General features: G+C 38.2%; 1 protein-coding gene across 1 annotated transcript in view; it reads left to right on the plus strand.

The window, feature by feature from the left end:
• LOC142053695 (uncharacterized) overlaps positions 1–24,447 on the plus strand; it is a 119,808-nt gene that overhangs the window by 21,809 nt on the left and 73,552 nt on the right. Inside the window, exons 6-8 of the mRNA XM_075085711.1 lie at positions 6,175–6,284; positions 9,344–9,400; positions 10,445–10,677. Of these exons, the coding sequence (XP_074941812.1) occupies positions 6,175–6,284; positions 9,344–9,400; positions 10,445–10,677 (400 nt within the window). The remainder of the gene's footprint in view (positions 1–6,174; positions 6,285–9,343; positions 9,401–10,444; positions 10,678–24,447) is intronic.

Raw genomic sequence — 24,447 nt, forward strand, 5'->3', positions numbered from 1 at the left:
AACAGTAGTTTGTAGTTGTCTTCAAGTCTGTGGGCTCCCCAGAATTTTTCTGTAGAATTGCAGATGCTGATTTAAAGCTAACTGGCACACCAGCTTTCCTTTTACAGCAACCCATGAAATATAGATAAAAAACCATTTCTTTGGAGATGTCCTCCTCTGTTGACTGCCCAGGATGGCTATGCATCTGCTATTATAAGTACATTTGTTGAATATCTCATGTTAAGCAGGTATAAATAGAGGTAGGAGCTAGCATAGCATTGCTCAGTCAGGATTCATAAGCACTGAGCATTGATGTTGACCATCACAGATGAGTAAAAAGTAGAATACAGAGATGGTGTCAATTTTTGTTAAATGGTGTTGGTGACAAAAGGTTAAGCATGTTGCAGAAAGTAATAAAGTAATAAAAATTTCCCAGTCTTTCAAGGGTTCTCAATACACCGACTAATAAGGCCAATGCTTCATTAACATGTCTTTTCTAGATGTTTGTCCTTCCAAGAATGTTATTGCAGCCCTAGCTTAGAACTTTTTTCCAACTTTTACGTTAGTGGAATCTACTTTGAAGTTAATTTAATTAATTTGCTCAACATTCTTGTGCAAAGCAGCTTAGAATACTTACAGTTTTTAAAATATAAGTAACCTGCATGAACAAAAGTTGTTTTAAATAACATTTAATGGTATTTGACATTTGCTTTTGGCTGCTTTTTAAATTCTTTGCTGATTTCTTTTCCTTGCCAATGTTTGGATGCTTCCATCTTTAGAATGTATGTCTCAAACCCCAATTATTAGTTGTGCAGGTAGACAGCTATTCCTTCTCCCCTCTTTCCACCCTACCCCCATCACTAATGCTTATCTAGGTGTAAAACTACCATGTTGAATTTTTATCCAAATTAGTTATGTGGAGTTTGGCTGAGATCTGATGCCAAACAAAGTACTTTAGAGCCCGTATTTTCAATTCAAGGGTGTCTTTTACAAATACACTGAAACAATGTGATTGCAGAATTGGCCTGATTTTGAGAGGTACAGAATTACTAAAATTTTTATCGAAGCAAGGTTAGATTCAAAAGGTATTGTTTTGTATCATCAGAGGATCTGACTCAATACATTCAAAGAGAAAATGCTGTAATCTACTGAGGATACCAAAATCTACTGAGGATTTTAGAAAGAGGTCTTGTATTACAGGGAGTCTACCTGAATACAAACAGACCTCCAAAAGCATCCATGGATTTGAATTAGGTGAAAATTTTTTTAGCTTATCTTTATTCATACGACAACAGAAGTTTTTCGTGATGAGTTAAATTTCTGATACCTGCTAAAACTATTACATGTTAATTTCATGCAAAACTTGGGTTTCAGAAGGCACGTTTGTAAAGCACAGGTTTTCTGTGATGGAACACTGTCAGTAATGTAACCACTATACTCAATATCTGCACTCAGAACTAGGGAGGGAAAGAAGCCTCATTTTGAAATCCCCAGATAATTTCTGCAGAGCCACATATAAACTAGGATTTATAGTGTATCTGGTGCTTAAACTGGAGTTTCAACAATGCCTACATTTTCTTCCCCACCAACAGTCATCCCAGCAGGCAACTGGTCCCCACCTTCCTCTCATATGAAGCTTGATTTCTTTTTTCAAAACCCCTAGTTATGCACGTACTACAGTAAAAACCCTGAAAACATGTAAAATATTTCTTGTAAATATTGTTAGTCAACCTGTTATAAGCAGCTTGCATTCTGCCTATTTTTGGGGTTTGACACCACTTCTGTTTTTCCTTCAACCCTCTGCTCTATAACCGTTCTATGGCACACCCAGGACAAATTTTTAGCCCCTGATTTTCAAACCTACCAGCTCAGAAAGAGTGTCTCATTCAAGGTCTGTCTTCTAAAATAAACTGAATATTGAAAATGGAATATTAATTATTGATCATGTTTAAGATCTTAAATTCAAAACCCGCTCTGCATCTGTGAAGAAAAGTGGGGAAGTGAATTGTGTCCTTTCGTGACATCTAAAAACGTTTCTGTCTGAACAAGGCGTCAGAATAACACCTAAGCAGATGGCATCAGGCTAACTGAGGAGTTAGTACACTAGCAGATAACACTCAGAAATTTATTCAGAACGTATTAAGGTGTCCCCTCATATGAAAAAACCAAACACAGAGACAATTTCATTCTAATTTTATCATTACCTTTGGAGGCAAAGTTTTTCATTTATTCAAATATGCTTGTATAGGTGAAAAATGGTTTTGTTGAGAGGATTACATTTATGCTCGCAGCCAGTTTTGAAAAAATCTCATGAAAATTGGTGAGTTTTCCTTGCAATATTCCTCATTATACTGCAATGAGATTCTTCTCCTTTTGACATGCTGTTTGCATCGACATAACAGTCTTGTGCAGATGCAAAAATAATTACCTAAACCAAAAACCCTAAACCTATTCTCATTGGTAGTTCCTCATGGGTGCCACTTTAAAGGGAGCAAAGTGATGTTTTAAAATGAAGATTGCTTGCCCTTCATCTTTTTCTACAGGCAGAGCCTCAGAGGCAGAGCCTCAGACAGCTGAACTTTCTTTTTCTTTGCTGGCCTTTTCCTCCTCTGAGCATGGCTGTAGAGAGGATTGGGTTGATTCTTGCAGATAGGATGAAATTCAGCTCCTGCTTACAGTTGTGCAATCCACGTAACCCAAACTCTTCTCTTTTCTGACTCTTAGCACACTGTTTGATTTCCCATGGGCCGGGGTATTACTAGGGAGGGTGTCCAGATAGTATTCTCCTGTTATTTTCTGTTTTCCTGCTGTAATTAACAAAGCTGGTGATTTCTTTGCCATCTGCTGCCCCAGTCATGGATGGCACCACTCTAAAATCCTTTTCTCCTGACTGAAAGACAGGTTGCAGCCATCAGAAGGGAGCACAATTCATCTTTCTCTACTTTGCCTCCATAGAAGGCAGATGTATTTCCCCCTAAACCAATTTGAAGTAATTTCCTAGCCATGCTGTTTCTTTTTGTCCATGTTTTAAAAAACCTTTTAAACTTCTTCCCCCACCAAATATTTCATGGTATCAGCTCTATATGCAGCTCCTGAAAGCTTCACATCACAGAGACTGTTTCCCACCACTCTGTAATCCCCGTTCACAAGGGGCGTATCTACATTTCTGTTTAGGTTTTTAGGTCGCTTCTGAAGTGAATGCCTGCCCCAGTTTCCGCTCTCTGGTTCGCATTGCAGTTGGAGGAAAAGCACTGGACTCCTCTAGGGTGAAGCTATGTAACAGGACGCTCTTTAGATGTGTGTATCGGGTACTAATGGGGCGTCAATTCCCAGGACCAGACTAGAGCTAGTCTCTCATAAACTCTTCAACACAGAGTGGGGTCCCCAGTGTTTAATTGTGTCCTCTGAATCACTGGTTTCATTCTATGGATCCGCTCCTCTTGCACCACAGTTACTTGTTACAAAAGACCTAACCAGAGAGGGTGGTGGGAAAAAAAATGCCACCCATTCTTTCCTATTTGTCTTATACAAATATACAGCATTAAAACCTGATCACAGATTTATAGCATTGTATTAAGAATTTTATTGTCTTTTCCAGGGTCTGATGTAATCACATTTTCCTACTCTTATGCATATGTTTGTTGACTTCCAAATAAACCTATTAACAGAGAATTTACACTTGCCATTTTACCTTTATCATAGCTACAATACCTGTCTTTGATCATTCTTACGCAGTGTTATTTTCTCCTCCTCAAACTGTTCATTTTTATCATGAATGATATTATGTTCCCCTGTCAGGGAACAAAATGTATTTTGAGTCAATTTACTAAAATAGTCTCTGCTAAGTGCTATATCTGGACAAAGTTGACACCTTTGACATTTTCTAAAATGGCAAAAATAACAGTATTTAAGGTATGATTTATGGGTACTGTATGTCAAAGGAATTTCTATTTTATTACGGTTTCTGATACAGCCATCCGAACTCCTTCAGTGAATAAATTGCTGATAACGCAGCTAATTAATGGTTTATTAGGTTTCTGTGGTCAATTATAACAAGTTATAAAAAAGTAAAATGCAATTTAATAATAAAGAACTGTGTGATTCTTGTTTCTTTTTCAGCACTGCTTTGTTTTGTGCGTGTGGAAGAAACAATTTCTACATAGCTCAGTTTTATAAGACACGTTTCCCCCCACTAACTAAGAGCAACTCCTATGATTAAAAAGTAGAATGGAGTCTTTAAATGTCTTTCTGATTGCTGGCCTCTATTAAAAACTTCTTAAAATAATAGATAGGTTTAATTCCTCAAGCCAAAGAAAAATTATATCATCTTAAGTATTTTCCATATTTATTATATTGATGAGACTTGGCTGCAGAGAAAAAAAAGGAAGCAAAAGCTCTTGTATTGCAAGTTTTAAATGTACCAGGCTAAGGTTTACTTAATTAGAACCTCCAGGCAATAAAGGAGCCCTTTTTTAAATTCTGTGAATCTTAATATGCTAAATAATGCAAAGCTTCAACTCTTCAAGCATGAGACACACATCTGGCAGCTTAACATTTAAATTACAGAAAAAAAACCACTTCAGTAGTAATTTTCATGAAGAAAAGAATGGGAAATGTATTACAACTAAATTTAATTTCTTTTTAGATTTTTCATCCTGTCTAATTGCAAGCATTTGCCATCTTCTCCTTTATTTATTTATTTTCATACAGATTTTTCTGTACTTTTTATTGATCTTTAATTTGAGCAGCTTCTTACTGTTACAGCCATTGAAGAATTACCTTGTGTTTTTACTTAGCAAAAATTGTTCAGAGAAATCTATGAAGAATTAAAGTAATGAGCTCACTGGTATAGAAAGTAAAGAGCATTCAGAGCCTTACAAATAAAATATAAAAAGAGCACGTCATGATTAAATAACAAACTTGAGTTCCTTCTCCCTCCTATTTCTTAAATGTAGAATACTATTGTTCTCTTTATGCTTTTTATTGTGCCGTTTTTTTTCTTTTTGCCAAGGTAATTAATGCTTTATTAATTTGTCTCCAAAAAGATTGTCAAAGTCTTCATTATTTCTAGCAAAGCTATTTGGAAAGCCATTTGAGTGAGCCAAAATTAAAAAAAAAACCCACAAAACAGAACAACAAAAAACCCCACAGGAACCATATTTACAAAGGTAACTTTATATTTTAATATGTGTTTATGGGTTCATACACGAATCACATAAACAGAATATGTGGAGACAGTTTGAACTGCTTATACTGCATGTGTGCACACATGTGACATACCCAGCAGCTGTATTTATGCAGTTTCACTGATTTCAGCAGACCTCTTCTTTTACCCCAGATGAAGTAAATTCCTGTATATACCTCATCCACTATGAGTTCTCAGCATATATACACCTATACCTGTGCATATATAGAGAAAGTAGGAAGTAGAAAGATATCCATAGGTACATCCACAAATACAGAGGCTCAAAGCTGTGACACTGTATACGTGCATATCGTATATCTACAGCTCTAATACCTAAGAGCAGATCCTGACTGTACACCTGACTTTTACTGAGGGGAAGTGGAAGTAACAGAAACAAAATAGTGAAATAATCATTAAGTATGTTTTTGGCTTATCCTCCATGAGCTGTACATTAGGAAGTGTAATACAGACCTTTGTTTCCATTGCACCACTGCTTCCTGGGATGTGGGAGTATATTTTTGTTTACTCCAGAGGTCACCACTTCTCAGGAGTTCAAGGCACACACTACTTGAGCAAACATTGCTTAGAAAATACGAGCACTTTGGATCCCTGTGCCTTATTCTCGATCCAAATCTATGTCTATACAAGAAAACAAGCTTCTTTCTCTTTCCTGAAGAACACATCCTGGGGTGTTTTAAATACCCTTCACTGTCATTCTTCTTGTGTCTGTTATTTCTTTATTTCTACTTTTTTCCCCTGCTTCATTTTTATAGAGTTATTATTTGCACCACCACAGTATCTGAGTTTTTCTCTGTATTTGTCATCCTAAAAGTTCTGGAAGGTAGGAGAGAACTAAACACCTATTTATAACCAGGACGGAGGGGAAAAATTGACCTGCCTGGAGTCACACAAGATCTTGGTGGGAGAGGGAACAAAACCTGGCTCCTTCCTTTCCAGAGCTTTGTGTTCTGCACTGATATACAAATACTTTTTTTTTTTTTCTCTTACAGAGGATGATTTTTACCAAGATTGCTGTGGCAGTGCAAAAGAGCGCTGTGGCAGTGTGGAAGAGCACTGTGGCTCATTTCAGCTGAAGGAAGGCCAGGGAGGACATCACAAGGTACTGGCCTTGGTCTGAATGTCGCCGTCTTCCCTAAAGCGCATGGTGAAGCCATTGGAGTTTCTACCTGTGCCATTTAGGAATGATTTCTGGGCTTGCTTCTTGTTGTTGTGTTTCTTTAATCTATCACTCTGAGTTTTATTATAGCTATCATAAGGCTTCACATGGCCAGGAGTATTGCTGTCTCCTGCATAGATAGGGAGCTAATCTCTCCAGCAAAGGAATTTGAAAGGAGTAGTAGGAAAGACCATCCAGTAACCAGACAACAGCAGCTTCATCAAGGCTGCACTGCAGCATGATATTATCTCAGCAATGTTTAAACTCAAGACAGATTTCCTATGTGTCTATAACCTTCAAGCTCTCATGTCCTTGTGCAGAAGACCCCTACCATCAGATACTTTTAGTATCCTTGTCTGTAGTATCTTGGTCAAGGACATAATCTGTGAAAAAATATTGTCTCATTAGTACAAGTTAACATGAAATCACACCTACATCATGGCAACACTTTCTGGGTGAGATACTACTGGAACTTTCCAATTTAATATAAGTCCTGAGAAATAAGACACAAATAAGACTGTATTCCTGAGAATTCTTCTACATGCATTATCCATTCTAAATTAGGTATTTTCCAATGAAGGATGCAATTTTTTCTCTGCAAGTGTTGCTCCTTTTCCTTCCTTAGATCAGCATGACTGCAGTGAACTATAACTGCAAACATGAATATTCAAATTAATCGTGCTGGCAATTTGTCTCACCCTGTTCCAGATGTACCCTGAAATATTTTTAATGCTTTTAATTTTCCACGGAAAAAAGTCATCATGGTACTCAGAGTAGTCACAAACTTGTGTACTATATGTTTATACCTATACGTGTACTATGGCACAAATACCTAATAGCTGGGAATTATTATTGCAACTTTGACTTCAGCAGTGTGATGATCTACATATAAATATCTATGAGCAAAACCAGATTGGCCAACTGGAAATTCCCTCCATTTTAAATGACTAAGTTTTCAAGTGATTTACTTCTTCAGGGAGGTAAGGGTAACTTGGAGAAACCAGAGTTATATATAAACATAACTGCAGACTGATGTGTGCATGCGTGTGTGTGTAGCCTTATACCTAACAGGAAGACCGATTTAAGCACTCATGGAGTGGGTGTAATGGCCAAAGCAACCCAACCCATGGGAGTGGTAGAGTGAAATTCATTTCCTACAATCCCATAATAGCACATTGCCTTTGAACAAAGTGCCATGCTCTTATAGGAACCTCAGTTGTGGGTGGCTCTCAAAGCCACATTAAAGTGACCTGGTTTCAGAAAGGTGCGTAAGCCCATGGGTAATTCAGCACTGTCTAGTCCCTTTGGACTCAGTGGAATGACTCACGAGCTTACAGTTATTGACATGTTTAAATAGATTTCTGAACTGAGCCTCTTACAAGAATACTTCTGCACAAAAGAAATGTGAGCATGGGAAATCTCCTTTCAAAGGTTGTAAGAGCCCCTCTTTTTTAATGGGATGACTGAACCCTAATGTTCAGAGAGATCCTTGTTTTGGCATGTTCAAGATTTAAACGCTTGGTTTGAATTATGTTATTTGGGCCTATTTGTATCTCTGGAACTGAAACCATCTTCTCAAATAATTTTGCCCAACAATCATGTATTGGAAACAATTACAAACTAATGTAAAGAACAGACTTAAGGCAGAAGACCTAAGTTCACGTAGTGGATTATTCTCTTCAGCCGTTCTTTTTCTTTTTGTAAATAGATTTTTTTTTAATTATTTTTTTTTTTTTGGTCACAAAAGCAAACAGAAAGACCTTTGGGTCTGACCTCACTTTTTTGGGTAATATAGGATATACCAGCAAAACCAAAAGTGTTAGTTCTTTGCCCCCCCAACCCCAAATACATCTATGCTAAGGAGCTGCAGGTAGTCTCCCACTGAGTATCTTTTGAGTGATGTACATTAATGACAACTTAGTTTTTATTGCAGTGAATGTGCACACCATTGCATGTATTCAGGATATTGAATGGTGGCTATGAAGGACACAATGCTCCCAGTCAGTGACTTCTGAGAGAAGTAAAATATATCCTGTGGCTATAGTCCCATCCTCGTGCAGATGACTGAGCTTCTGCTTTTGTACTTCAGACAAGTTCAAGCACGGTGTCAGACAAATTCACTCATAATACTCTTTAACACTTTTGGTATTTATTGCTTAAAACCTGTTTTTATATCTACTTTGTACAGGGATAGTTTCACGGAGACAATGCCAGTGCATGCAAGGTACTTTGCACACACTACCTACTATGAAAACTTGACTTTTTCTAGGGAATTAAGTTGGGCAGTCATGTGGCTAGGTGAAATGCAATGCTATCTGTAGCTGCCTGGTCTTAGTATTTGAAAACAGCTTTAGGCATATTACCCAATTCTACTGTGCCTTAACTATTCATGTTTACATAGAACCGCTCTTTGACAATATATTCCATCGCTTGTGGCAGCTTTTCCAATGGCCGCTGTGTATCGTGTTTACTGATAACCATATTAACATTATGCAGGTATGGATATGAACCTCTGTTATGTCCATGAGCCTTAAATTAAAATTCAAAATTTCGATTAGGTCTATGTAATCCAAGCTTCAGAATACAAATTTGCCTTTTAGAGCAAAATGGTTTACCAAGTTAAAAAATGAAAACATCTTTGTAGTTTTCATAATTAGCAGTGATGTGACTACATCTAATGCCAACGCTATGTTCCCTGGAAACTCTGAGATTTTTTAAGATCTACAGACTGAACTTGGGTGTTTTGATCGTTACAAATTTCATAAATGCAGAAGTCAAAAAGGACCTTAAATCATTTAGGTTAACTTCTAGTATAGCCTAGAAAATTTCAACTGCTTGCTCCATAAAATTGGCATCAAGGGATGGAGAACTAAAATTTCCCTTTGTGGTTACCTCTAAACAGTATATTTTCCACCTCCCTGTCTGAAAGAAAGAAAGAAAGGGAGTCCTGTCTCTAGTTTAGACATAACTAGTTTTAACTTCCATCCCTTTGTTCTCCCTAGGTTTGTTCACTAAATGTTAACAAACCTACTACAGAGTTTGGTATTGTGCCTAGGAAGGTATTAATAGATAGCTTAATGAAGTCACCTGCAGATGTCTGGTAAATTAAGACCTCATTGTGTCTCTTGGTGGAAGTGGTGTTTGAGTCTCTGTCCAGTGACAATAATGCTGAGTATGTGAGGAACCTGCCTGTCGCTCCAGAGAGAGGCAATGCCAGTGCTGAATGTTATTCCAGAGGTGAGCACAGATTAGGATTCTGTACTCTGTAGCTCAAGGAGTAGTTTAAATCAGCATAAACTGGCACCAGCATGGAAAGATGCAGTACTGTCCCTCTGCTCCCTTGTACTGGCACCAGTGCAGGGTGGCCTGGATCAGAATGGGTCCAGCTGAGAACTAACCCAGTTCGTAAAAGGAAAAGAAAAGAGGCTAAACAGCATTAATTCCCTTCCCAGATCAGTTCCCTCCATATGTTTTGCTACGTGCATGTCCATATTTCTGTGCTGACTGTGTGTGGTGTGCAACACAGGAAAAAGCGAGCAGGTAGAGGAAGGCTGGGTGATGACTTCTGGTGTCAGCATGAGCTTATGCTTCCTTCAGAGGGTTTGTCAAACCACAACCTTATAGGAACATAAATCAATTCACTGAAAAATATGTGCTGTTCCAGGCCTCACAATTTAAGAAGGATGTGAAGGTCCTTGAATGTGTCCAGAGGAGGGCAACAAAGCTGGTGACAGGGCTGGAAGGCACATCTGTGAGGAGCGGCTACAGACTTTGGGCTTGTCTACTTTGGAGAGAAGGAGGCTGAGGGGTGACCTTGTTGCTATCTACAGCTTGCTGAGGAGGGGAAGTGGAGAGGGAGGTGCTGATCTCTTCTCCCTGGGATCCAGTGACAGGATGCATGGGAATGGTTCAAAGCAGCACTAGGGGAGGTGTAGACTGGACACAAGGAAGCATTTATTTAGCGAGAGGGTGGTCAAATGCTGGAACAGGCTTCCTAGAGAGGTGGTCGATGCCTGAGCCTGTCAGTGTTTAAGAGGCATTTCAACAATGCCCTTAACGTCATGCTTTAACTTAGCCCTGAACTGGTCAGGCAGTTGGACTAGATGATCATTGCAGGTTTCCAATTGAAATACCTTACTATTCAAACTTGGGTTGTTTTTTGTTTTTTGATTTTTTTTTTTTTTTTGCATTTAAAGATCACCTGGAATAACTCACCTGACCAATGTCATCAAGAAAAATCAGGTTCTGGGAATCATGCAATCCCAGAAGAAGGGAAGGCATCTGCAGAGAACAATTTTTACTTGGAGGAATTAGAGAAATATACTTTTTCTGTGTGGTAAGTAATCTCAGCATCAAATAGTTTCACAACCCAAAAGCATGCCTTGTTATTCTTGTATTATAGAGGCATTTATATTCAGATGAATGTTATTAGGCTGCAAAATCCAACACATAGGTTAACAATTACCTAAGCAATGTCAGCTTGTCCCATCTGTTTGATTCTGTTATGATTATGACATCATATGCTATTTTCCACAGAGATCATTTTTTTATGTGTGCATTATTTATTTCTGCAAGTATTAAGTATTTTTTAACTCTGCTTTCTGGTCGCTGTGGTCCCAGCCTTATTTACAACACACAGATCCTTCCTGGAATTCAGAATGACTGATTTCCTTGTACTTTCCTTCCCAATAGAACTTTACGAATAAGAGTTACTTTTTCTTTGCAAAATCATTGTGAAGTATGGGAGGGGTGTTTTTCACCTTCATATATAGGTATATGAGGTAAGATATTTCTAGCACTTATAAGTAACCAAAGACTTGGTTTTTCTTTGAGTCGTTATTATTTTTGATTGAAGTACAGTAGAAAAAATTTGGAAGCATTTTTTGTTTGAGAATGCAATTTTGACATTGCTGTGCTGCTTTGAGAAGCTGTGTTAGGGGAAGAAATGAAAGACGATTTCTAGCAAAATCTTCTCAGCATTTTAAGAGTAATACACTACCTTTCTTGGATGTTACTTTAAATATTATTACTTTTCTCTGTTATAAAATACGCATATTGGGAATGACTTAAAAAGAAAAAATAAAGTGAAATTAAAAAGTGCATCAAATGAAATCTTTTCATTTACTTATAATTATTTTTTCTGAGATTTCGTCTTCAAGGTAATTCAGAAGTTGGACAGTTATTTGTAATTAGTAGAAAACAATAAAGACCCAATCCTTCACTAAATTAGATGATCTGATAATCTTTCACATAGCTCTGTATTGTGTTTTGAATGTTCAAAACCCAGCTGTAATGTACATCTCTGGCACCTATTGTCTTCTGCAAACCAACCCCTAGAGTTTCAGATAAAGCATCCAGAAAATAAGCATCAGAATAGGGTGGATGTCTGTGAAAATTTAGTTTTAAATTACTTCCTTATCAAAACATTTAAAAGCAGGATTATCTAATCAGGCAAGCCAAGTAGCCTTCAGCATCACTAGTCCTGTTGTTCCTTGCTCTCACTTGCCACATTCACTTGGTGCCTTTAAAGTTTGGCAGAAAGTTAGGTAAAGACCCTACAGACATAAAGTGCATTTTCACTATAGAAATCTGAACTCACCCCCAGAGGTGGTCAGCCCTGAGTACTGCAGAAGGCAGGAATCGAGTGGAAAAATAACACATAATCATACAATTAGACTGCCATAATTCTGCTGAATTAATTGTGGTTATTTTGGACAATCAAGGACTGCCTCATCCTGGCCATAATGTAAGAATAGATTTTAGAGTAGCAGTGTTCATCTAAATATCCTTGCCGACTCCCGTTTTATTTTACCTACCTCAATTTTCAAATTAAATTAACCAAATTATCATAAACCCTTTCTATCTCAAGGTGCTTGCTTTCTGTGGTGGTGAACTTCACTGTCTCATTTCCATGTCTTGCAGAGTTACAGTAATACAATTAACATTTAAAGTCAGCACTGATCCTTTATTCTCTTCAAAGATGTTCAGCTTGAATATGTTGGGAAAGGGGTCCAAGTCCATCCTTCCTTAACGCTGAAGCACTGCTGGAGCACATACTGCTTTCTGGTCATGGTCCCTGGAGCAACCTGGCCCCAGGCTTTGAAGTCCGTGCCCTCTGTCATTGCACAAGGTGCCCAGAGAAGCAGAGGGAGCAGGCACTTGTCTAAGCTGACATGCACCTCGTTGTCTGATCTGTGGACCAAGAAGAAATGATGGTTCTTTCTTCCTTTTGCTTTTACCTTTCCTTTCCTTGTCCTTCCTTAGGAAGCCCAGTTGACTGGAGCCCCATGCAGGCAGGGGTGCTGGCTTTGCTAGGGTTCCCGTGGGGGGCAGAGGTATGTCTGAGCACAGTAAGCTACAAGGCATGCTTCATGGTAACTGTGCTGCCTGTCCTCCTGTGAAGGCAGCTGAGGCTAGTACTTTACTGTTTCAGTATGCCATTCTATTTACTGTCTCTGTTATCCTGTTTGAAATAAGGACCAGTGTTTGCTTTATTTACTTATTTGTTACCTGAAGGTCCCATGAGGTTAGGACAAAACAGAATTTAGAGAGCATTTCTTTGCTTTCTGTTTCACTTGTGGTAAAACAGCATCTTTATCAGAATGAAAAAAAAAAAAAAAGAAAACAAATTACTCCACTCTTGGTCAAGTAATACAGATATAGATATTCCACTTAGCATGCCATGTAAAGAATGTGCCCTTGATTTTTTTTTTCCTAGAGTTAATTCAGTTTTCCTGTGTGATTGAAGGAGTATCCGATACCTTTTAAGTTGTGAGTTCCATTTGTTACCATACCAGCATGATGTTTCTGTTGTTACTCGCATCTGTCGATCTCTTCTCCTTTCCTTCCCTCTTACTTTCCCCATCAAAGGGCATCAGCTTCTCTTTGTCTGTTTCCAGACCTTCCTCTTTGCTAGGATTGCTACCTTTTAAAAAATGCAATGCAAGATAATTAGCTACTACAAAAAATTTTAATAGGATTGTAGATCTGGGGGCAGCTTAGATCTCCATAAACTTCAGAGTTTTAGATGCTCCAAGATGCAATCTGAGCAATTTCCTTGATCTTTTATTGCAGCTGGTAAATCATTTATTGGCCTAGGTTATTTTAAAAAATCCTCTTTAAAAACAAAATCCCATAAAATGTATTTATCATAAAATAGTACACGACCAGCACTCTTCAAAGTTGTACATAACCTGTATTAATTAAAAGCTAGTGTTGTATTGTGACAATTTAAAAGTATCTACTCTGTCTCAGTCTGCCTCTTTTCTCCATTCTCTCTCCCCGCCTCTCCCTGTATTTTTTCCTCTCTTCTTTCCTCTCTCTCATCTTCTCTTTTCTTGTAGGGCTTGCCAATGGGGAGATTGGCGACTACAAGCAAAATATTCTTTTGTGATCACAAATATTTTTCTGATAATTATGATTCTTTTTTTTTAGTTTCCATTGCTATAGCATGCTTGTCCTTTTCCATTCACATTAATTTGACAGTGGTGTCTCACATCCGTAGGCCATAGTCAAAGCTCCTTACAGTGGGCATTATACACATATGGAATAAAAAGATCATTCTGGCTGCAGAAGCCTGCAGCCTTCAGCTTCGATCTTGCAGCCTAACCGAGTGACTTTTCCACTGTGTCCACATACACCCTTGCTGAAAGCAGCAGGCTTTTGCTTAGGTCCGGTGAATTGATGGTGAGGGGGATGAGTACAAAACATAAGATGAGAAAGAAGAGGTTAAGACAAGAGATGAATATGGTCACATACTACACGGAGGTGCACGCCACTGATGTGGTCAGCCGTGGTCACAGCCCCGTAGCTGCTGCTAAACAGCCACCAGGCGCTTTGCAAGTCTTCCTGGAGATCCAACCCCAGGACCTTGCCTCCCACCACCATGTCTTCGAACCTCCCTTCTCTCAGAAATTTGTGTTTCTGGAACTAAAAACCCATGTAACCTGCAGCAGAACATGAATATTTTTAGTGGCTATTGACTAAAAAAGACAGGTAAAATCTATTACCTTGAGAGAGAAAATGTTTGTAGGAATTTTGACCCTTGCAGCCTAAAACCTGATGTCAGAAGCTTTCTAGCCCTGTTCTTCTGTTCCGTGAAACAAGCAAAAATTGAGGAAAAGATGTTCTTCATGGCTATTTTTCTCTATAAAATCAGATTTCCTGAAAATGCATTATAATACAGATCTGAGAAATAATTTCAGCACGTCAGCAATTTAACACTGATGTTTTTGCATAGTTTTGCAGGAGATAGGAAAAAATATATCAGGTTTCAAAACCTTTTATCTGTCTTAAAAAAAATTTTAAAAAAGACATAAACACTTTCTGTGATCTAGGGATCTTCAAGCTTGAGTTGGAATATAAATAGTGAACTAACAGTTTCAACCACCAACAATTTATCATCAAACACAGCTCTTAAGGGTTAATATTACACAGTAACATAAAAGTAACGATCATCCTTTGTCTCCATGCAATTAGCTTTTTAACAACGTGCCTTTAGCTCATACCCAGGCTAAATGCTGCTTTGAAATATTTTCTCCTGAATTCCAAACGTGTTAAGCTGACTCTGGCCAGCTTCTGTAAAAATAATTTATTGTAGGGCGCTGCCTTTTGTGGGGGAATACCCAGCACCGCATGCAGCAGTGCCATGTGATGCGTAGCTTGGCTGCAGGATGGTCAGTGCAGCATCAGTGCAGAATCAGACAGCATCCTGAGACAGGAGATGAGACAGTGTCCCACTGCATGCAGGCATCAGTAAGAATTGAATCCTGCCTAGATTTATATCCCAGCTCTGAAATCCAAAGCAGGTGGGCCAGGCTTTTGCTCTCAACTGTAGCCATCAGAAGCAGATGCAGCCCCAGTCCAAGAGGAGTGTGGATAAGAAACAGCCTCTTGGCAGCATACGCCAGCCTGGGCAGGGGTGGAGGGGGTTGAAGATCCCTTTGCAACCTGCCTCTTCACCTGTAGCCTTTATGATTTTACCTGCTGGGTTTTTTTTGCCAAATCAGTGAGGACACTGAAGGGCCAGAAGAGTTAACTGTAAACAGCACAGTATAGTAAAGTTGTTTTTTAATAAAAACAATAAACTTTCCCTTTATAATACACATGTGATTTGACATTGAAATAAATGCAGATGCTTCTTTGCTTGTTGTATTCCCTGTTGTGCTTTCTAAGACACCTTCGCATATGGTTTGCCTCATTCCTGTGAAACTGCTTGTTGTTTATGTCATACAGACAGAACAGATTGAATTTACACCGAATAAGGAGGGTGATGAATTACACATTGGAGGAAAATCCTTGTCTGAGTATTTAAAATTTGTTCAAAATTTGTGTTGCCTGTTTAAAAAGTTTCCTTGGATTCTCCCTTGAGCTCTTCTAAAGATTTCATTAAAATAAAAAAAAGAATTCTGCGGCTGCCTATAAATGCAACCTTTTATTCAAATATGTAACATTTACCTAAAATCAAAGGTCAAATTTTACCAGTTTTTTATAGCTGTCCTAGTAGGATCTGCTTCATGCACTATATATAAAATATTGCCATTAAGAGTAGGCATTCAACTTTGTGAAAAGGAGACTAGCTCTTTATTGCTTGCTTTAAAAAGTGCTAATAATTGAAAAATTACTCTAAGAAACAATTTCTCAGTAACTTTTGATAGTCTACCTAAACCTTGTTTCATTTTTTTTAATTCAATTTGAAGCGGAATATAGTTAATATTTTTCAAGATGGAGATTTAAAGCCAGGCCAAACTTTATCTCTTTGAGAAATCAGAAGTCCTACTGTTTTCTTTGAATGCCTTAAAATCTTCCACGTCTTTCCTAAAAATGCTTAAGCTTTGGCTGTGTGAGCACAGTGTGTCACCAGGATTGGTCCTGATTCTGTATTCTTTGAGGGAGTTTTGTTTTGTAGGCAAGTCATAGCAGGACACAGGTCATGGAGTTGGGGTTTTTTTTCTGTTTTCATGTATTCGGGTGTCAGATCGATGTTTACTTTGGCGTATGTCCTCACTTCTTTGCAGACTGAAATTTTACAGCAGACCGGTAAATATTTCTGTGGAGTTTTTGCTTTAGTCTTAGTTTTGTCAGGAATTTTTCTGTCACAGTAAAAGTGTACTTTTTGGAAACTTATTGTATGGGCAAATCACTAAATATAGCTATGGCGTCTTTCCTATTCCCTGTGATTTTTCTGAAGCTGCCTGTTGCTTCCTTTACTATATATTATAATTCATAGATGGGCAAAGTCCAATGAACTACATACATTTAGAGAGACTGTATTTCTTTGCTGTCTTGTTCAATTGCAGAATTATATTCCTGTACCAGTGCATTGTGGTAAAATAGTGCAAGTAAAAGGTGAATGAGAAATAAGGTGTATCTCCTGCTGATGATTCAGATGTAGAGGTGAAGACAGTGGGGCCAAACTGTTTGGAAACAAATTTGAAATCAACAAAAGGCGCAGGCATCTGGAGTCTGCTCCCTCTCTGTCCAAATTCAGGGCATGTAATTTAAGTGGCAGAACAACATAGATTTGCATATTCAGAGTTAATAAGGAATTTTTAAATCCTGGGAGGTGACTAGCAGATTAGACAATCAAAAGCATGGTTGCCTTCATGTCCTAGCTGGGCCAGAGAGAAAGCCAGGTATCTGTATTCATAATCTATAAATTCTGTCTTTGGTTCCTCCTGTGGTAGTCTGCTTAAATATTTTTAGCCAAGCTCACCTTCAGCAAGTTATGGACAGTAGGGACCCATTCTAGCTACAACCCACTCATTTCCATGGATTATGCAATATTTAGTATTGCCTAAATTGCCTTCAGTTTCACCCCAATATTAGGATGTCTTAAATTATGTCAAAATTTTTCTAAACTGCTCGAAAAATAGGAAGTAATAATGTAAGGATTGGAAATACATGCAAAGGAAACATAAGCCTGTATTCAGAACTGTCTTTTACAGGCGTCTTTTGCAAAGCCCTCCAATGCCTATGCACACATTTGATTTTGCTGGAATTCAGTGTTGTTATGGTGTCAGGGGAACATTTACTATTGTGAGTACTTATGGATATCAGTGCAGTTATGCTCAACAATAATTTTATTTATATGTTCAAGATGAAGAAATGAGTTGGCAGCTGCTGCCCTTCTTCCCGCAGGTTCCAGACCTGCAGAACTCCACTAGCTGAGAGCTGGCCTCGAGCAATGGAGAGGAGAAATTAGGGACACAAATCACACAGTTGAGAGTGGTCAGCAAGAGATCACTCAATGAAGGTGCCAGGGAGATGTTTGTTTGGTCTTTTTTCTTTTTTCCCTTTTCTTTTTAATTTTTTTTTTTTTTTTTCTTTTTTCTTTTTCTACTGGCTTTAATGTTCTTGAGCAGAGAGGAGTAGTAAGTTCAGTCCTTGAGCAACCTCAGTACAAAAATGAAGTTCTCCTAGAGATCCTGTCAAGGGACTTGTGTGGTTGCTATATGATTATATGTGATGGAGCCAGAAGAGCTCCCTGGTGATGGAGCAATTCACAGTTTGACCTAATCCTGTCTGGGAGAGCAGGTTTACAATTCCCTGCCAAAATGCTTTTCTCCCCACTCTCATTCTCCCCCTTAGTGAATTCCTATTCTGTAAAAGTGAAAGAAGATGGTTCAAATTTGGCAATAGTTAGGGGAAAGCTGGGTATGATGACAGAATATGGCTATGATGCAGGTTTTTGACAGAAATCACTAGTTTCTCTTTTTAAATACTGGGAACATTGACTTTCCAGTCAACGATCAGCCTGGGCTCCCAAAGTTGTTGGAACCTTTGCTATGAGGGTAGTCAAAGTGCCTCCAAGAGACTACTGCCAGCATTGCTACTTCACAAGCTTTTCACACCATTCAGCCTTGATTCCTGCTCAGCACAAAAGCACTTTTTGGCATAGCTGAGTTGCTCTTTAGTTTATTCAGACTCATAGGAAGGTAGAAGACTTGGCAAGCTGGCTGTGAAGCATCGGGTAGAGAGAGATGTGGAGGTTGTTTGTCATTTAATACACATTTTGCTTTCATGAGCTAGAAAAGATGACATTACTGATGACTAGTGGTGAAAAGCAAAGCTATAAGTGTGCCATACACAGTCATCTCTAATGAATAGAATGAATAAAAATAATAAGTGCATTACATAGCTAACTGTCACATCTTCAGGGCACTACAGTAAATAAGTGGGAGTTATACACGTGCATTAGTAGCAAAATGGGTACCACACTTTGGAACCTATTGAGTACAGTGTGGAGAGAAAAATATGATAGATTGCTGCTTTTTATCTGTCACTGCTGTGGCACAGAAGCATAGACCATATGTATGTAAAATGACTTTGTTATTTCAGTAAATTCTCTAACTCTTTCTGTTGTAGCCTGTAGCAAAATGAATAAGTAGCTGAAGATCCTGGTGGGATAGTTCTGAATCTATCAGAATAAAATACCTCTGCAGAGGCATAATTATTATTAAATATACAGTGATGTGTGACAAAACAACCAGATAAGTTAGGAGGGTCTCTGCCCTTACAGGTTTACATTATAAACTGAGCCATTTTGCAAAGGGTAGGAACAAGAAGCTGTGAAAGTACGCTGAAAAGAGCGGAAGCAGGAAAGTTTGGGCAAATATGGGCCTTGTAACTGGTGACATTTTCTTAGCTCAGAGGTGATTATAACTGTGTGGATGACTGTCAAAATCCTCCCCTCGATCACCTAGTGGGACCAATATTTCATACTACGTATTTTGTCCTTGCTTTACGTGGAATGCAGTATCTCCCTCCCTGCCAATATCAAACTGGGACAGGGCAGAGATGACAAAGGTGAATAGGAAAGGATGGAGGGGATCTGTCATTTGCTTGATCTTGGATCCAAAAATCCAACCCGACCCGCAGGGATTCAGAGTCTGGTTATGGAATTCTGAATAAGCTGCAATCTGCCTGCCTTTTGATTTAAGAGGAAGTTCAGCAAACAAGGAATTTGCAGTAGCCATGCTTGAATGTTATGAAGGTGTGAATCACTTCTTGAGCACATCTTGAGCTTAGTTTTAAACAGACTAGGTAGCTCTCTGGTGTACTTTGTCCTCGTAAGCTTCTTGAGCTGGTACCTGGATCTATCCCAGTTTTTGTTTTAGGTCTCTGCTGAGAGATAATGACTGGAAATGTTCTAGATGTTTTGTTTTATGGGGTTCATAGTAATGACACTCCTGGTTCAGCCATTCTTGCAGCAGTACTGAATGCTGTGTCTTCCTCACAGTGCGCAGAGATGCCCTCTCTGGCTGTTAATCCTCCAGTCTAAACAATTGCAGGGAAAGCGAGCTGGGGATGGAAAAAAGAAATCCCATTCCTTAATCAGTCCCATTACTCAGAAATAGAGGACAAGCTATTTTACAGAGCTTTTAACTAACTACTGATGTAATTTGTTCTGCATTGTTTGCCCATTAATCCAAAAATTACTGTTGCCTTTGAAGCTTGCTTTATATAGAGGAAACAATGCCACCCTTAACCATCATGTCTATCATTTTATGCTGGGTAACTGTCTGTTTGTATTTGCCTTGCATTTTGGTTAAATGTAGTACAGGGGCCTTCTAGCATCTTTGGTTGTTTGGTAAGTTATAGTATTTCAAAGTTGGAATAATTTCCATTTCAAAACATTGCATCATGATCCTCAGCTTCTAAAAGACACTTGGATGTACGTTCATGCCACAAGTATTCAGTTTAGCCTTAGGCGTGGCAGGAATTTTGGAGACAGAAAAGATTCACTCATCCCTGGGTATGCCTTTCCCTCTCTGGCTTTAGCATACGTACATCTTATTTAGAGTTTGACCTACAAAATAGCAGAGGGTGAAAGGTGCATATTCAGTCTGGTTCATCACATGACAAAGCATCTGTGCTGTCCATACATGTGTTATATAGGTAACTACACAAACCATTGGAAAATGGTCCCCAGTTTTTCTGGACTTAAATATAAGAGCCAGCACCTCCACTGTGGTAGTGCCTTTCTTATTCCTCGACTTTCGGCAAAAATATGATAAATGAAAGGTTTAGCAACCATATGCCTATATTTTTTTTTCAAGGCTGAAACTGAATAAACACTGAACTTACATATTTGAGGTCCCAAAAGAAGGTCAATAGCCAGTCCTAGAAAAAAATGATCTCTTAGTGGCTTTAGATGGAAACATTCTTCCTTGGTATTTTTAATCAGTCTCTAATAAATGGGCATCCCAGATGTTAAGATCATGGCAGGACCCTTCAAATGGTGGCCCAAGGAATGGCTTCATCCAGCATCTCAGTGGCTTCCAGCAATGCCTTGTGATTGCATATACCCAAAAGCTTAACGCCAGCTGTGCAGCAGTCACAGAGATGTGGCTCTGCAGTGTGCTGCCACTGATCTGCAGAGTCACAGGAGACTAAAAATCCTACTCTAGTTCATTGGTAAATTGGCTATTATTTTTAGTTAGTTCCCCAGGTGAACGCATCCATGCTATGCTAATAATCAGTCTGAATTAATTCTGGGAGAGAGTTTTCAAAGCAGCGTACAGCAGGCTGGTGTCCCCATGGCAGGTTCTCTCCTGTGCATTAGTGAGGAAATGTATTACATTAAAAGCTCTGTTTATTAGACTATCCTGTTTCTCTAAAGCGCTGAGTCCATTTAACCTACTGTGCTAGTTATTTTCCTAAAGATTTCCAGTCCTGTACTTCTTTAATAAAAACTAACAGTGGGAGAAAAGATGGGTGGATGGGAAATTCAGTGAAATCTGACTTGGGCAATATAAGAAATTCTCAGTTATGGAATCAAGTGACAAAAGAAGTAATATTTTTAGGCCTGGCCCCCACAGAACTGCAGCCATGTGGAATCTTCCCATTTTCCTCCACTGGGTTTTGGACCAGGCCCTGGAGATATTAGCCATATTTCAAGGCTTTATGATCATTTCTAACTTTGGAAACACTGCCAGGCTTCAGAATAAGGGCTGCATTCCACATGCACCAGGAGTAGCCTTTTCCCTACTTTGTGTAATGTTATAGGAACAATAAAAAATTCTTGCTACTGGGAACGTGAAGCTCCGTGGGACTTAGATGGGACCTGACATTTATACAGTTCATCACTACTGTAGATCAGGGAACGCTACTTTTAGCAAAGAATGCATATTCATTCTTTTTTGTTAACCTTTGCTTCAGTGCATTCATGACAAGATTGTATGGGTATGTAGCTGTGTTTTAACAGTTTTTTAATTTCAGTTGTTGCTTGAAGCACTATGCTGGAAATTAGACACTTTTAGTAGTTCAATTATTGTTGATTTATTCATACCTCTTGTAGATACAGTGAATGTAGTTACTATAGTAAGGTTATCTAGCTCTGAATGCCAAATGCCAAGTTTCAGAGCTTACATCTTGGCAACTGCAAGACTTATTGGCTTGGAATTTGTCATGCCAGCAGTACTGCCTTGTAGCATTTATTTCACAGATTTTCATTAAATGGGGGAAGACAAGAGAGAATAGTGCTACTAGTGACATCGCGCATCAAACTGTTTACTAACATTACAGGGAAATCAGCTCAAAATAATGTACTCCAGGCTTCATTCTGCCCTTTTCCTAGACTTCATTGGGAGAATAGCAGCATTGCACTAAATATAAAGATGTAAAAATGTTAATTGGGAAAAATGCTGTATTTAAGATCACCCTTTTTGAAAAAAAAAAAAGGGAAGCTTAGAACAGCAAAATAAACTAAAAATGCTGTATAATGCTTGAACGTTCATTAACTTTGTTCTAATTTCCCTTTCGGAGCAATGAGTCAGCAGAAACTTGCTTAAGTTCTACCAGCTTTAGCATCTGCTGTGAGTATTTCCTGAAGACAGCAAACGTTGTAGTGATGTGAAGGGGCAGACCCTCAGCTAAGGTGTGTTGTTAAAGTGCCATTTCCAGTGAAGTGATGACACTTCAATCTGACTGAAGTGTAAACTTTCATGCTAACTTACTGTAATACCTTCCATCACACTGTAAACTGTCTACACATGAAATATAATGCACCTAATGGCATTTAAATTAGCTACCTTTGGACACATCTGTCATACTATAATCTTTCCCAGTCATTGGTAAGGTTCTCTACCCCTTAGCCTCCCTCTACTTTTTAATAGCGTGTCTTGTGGTGATGTTACTCTACATCCAAAGATATCAGCTCTCGTCTCCCCTTGCCACTACTTCCACATGCCGCTTTAACCTGTCCTTTTTACCTGGGGAGAACTCCTCTTGATATCTATGAAGCCTTTCCTCTAATCCCATCCTCTGCAAAAAGGCAGCTAAGAATCACTAACATCTAGCTCTGCTTAGAGTGATAACCTGAGACTGCCTAGACTAGCATGATGTTGAACGAAAACGCAGCCTCATACACGGCCTTCAACTTACATTCGTGTTTAATTCTCTGCTGTGCAGTTTCAATGCTGCATTACAATCTCTGACGCATGAACTGGCAATGTTATTAGTTCATCCAGCACCTTGGATGTTTCTAGAATAATAAAAAAAGGAATGCCAATTAATCATTTGCATTTACCATTTATCAGCAACAGAACTTCAGCTGAAGGTCAGTGTCACTGTTGTCATTTCAATGGTTATACACATGTAAGAAGCTGATTCTAATAGTTTAGGCAAAAACGGTAGCAGGTGTATGAGAACAGCTGATCCACTCAGTGGAGTGATGCATAATCAGCTGATAAATAACACGTTGTACTGTAGTTATTTTTTTGTTTCAATGGCTGTTATCAGCTAAAGGTTTTGTCTTCATTTAGGATTTAGGAAATGAAAAATCACAGATCTTCTTTCTTAATTCAAAGCTTCTCTCCAAAATAACAAAGGCAAAAATTTCAACTGTAAAAAGCAGGAGCGTAATCTTTTTTTACTGTGATTATTTCTTCCTAGAGGTTGAGGACAGTATTCTACACTTTAAATGGAGAACTGCACTAAAGTTTTCTTAATATAGTATTCACCAAAATTTGAAGATTTTGGCTTTACAAAAATGATGCTTTTTGCACTGACACTGATTTGTTCTCTGGATTTAAAAAAGCCAGTGATATTTTTTTAAGAAACATCAAACATAAATATATCAAAGTCTGATATTCTTTTGACCCTTATTTGCATTTCTCACTGAATTTGAATCCTTGCTTCAGAGCCGCTGGTTTATGAACTCTCTCTTCTTTACTTGGCTAATCTGCCTCTGCGAAATATCTCTGTTTTCATTGCTGTCCCCTTTTCCTTGTAAGTGGTTCATAGGTTTTCTCAGGCAGTTGAAAAACACGTGCTGTTGCAGGATATTTTCTAATCCGTGTTTGCCAGTAACTGAATTATACATGGGTGGCATAGCACATATTCAGTCTTTCATCCTTATCTGTTACTTCATCATTATTTTCAATCTGCAGTGAAAAATGTGACTAACATGTTGTGTGGTATAAATAGACACTGCAGGTTGAGATCATTTATGCATGGTTTGAATTTTGATGAAATTTTATACTGCCCTCTGGGCTAAACACTTAACCTAAGTGATTGTCCCAATAATTTTGTTGAATCAAACCTTTTCAGATGGAAGTTTTACCTTTCATTATCTTCTGAATTGTTTACTATAAAGCTTTCCAGGAGTGTTAGGAAGCAAATAAAAAGGACACAGTTGCTGTTTATCAGTGATTCTGTCAGTCATTATCTTGTCATTATAAATGACTGGAAATAGGAATATAAAATACTTTAACTCAAAATACTACATTTTAAAGTTATTCAGGCCATCCTCAATATGTTTTCTCTTTTACACCTTCAGGATTGGGGGTTATGCAAAACGCAAAAACATAAATGTAGATCTATTTATTTATGAGTATTTGTGTATAAATATATTTGCATTTGGTACAGTTCAATGTACCAATTCATGTAATTGTTAATTTTAATTTCTTAATTGCCACAATTGTGTGATTTTTCCATATTTATTCATTGGCTATTAAAATGACTTCAGCAGTATTTCTGTTATTTTTAAAAATGATGCTTCGGGTCTATATTTGGGATGATTTTTATTTCAATGACAAACATTGTCTCCACATAGCTGTATTGGCTTTGATATTTAAAAGTCTAAAATTCATTATTATGAGCT

Source organism: Phalacrocorax aristotelis, chromosome 2, assembly GCF_949628215.1.
Source record: "Phalacrocorax aristotelis chromosome 2, bGulAri2.1, whole genome shotgun sequence".
Taxonomy (NCBI): Eukaryota; Metazoa; Chordata; class Aves; order Suliformes; family Phalacrocoracidae; genus Phalacrocorax; species Phalacrocorax aristotelis.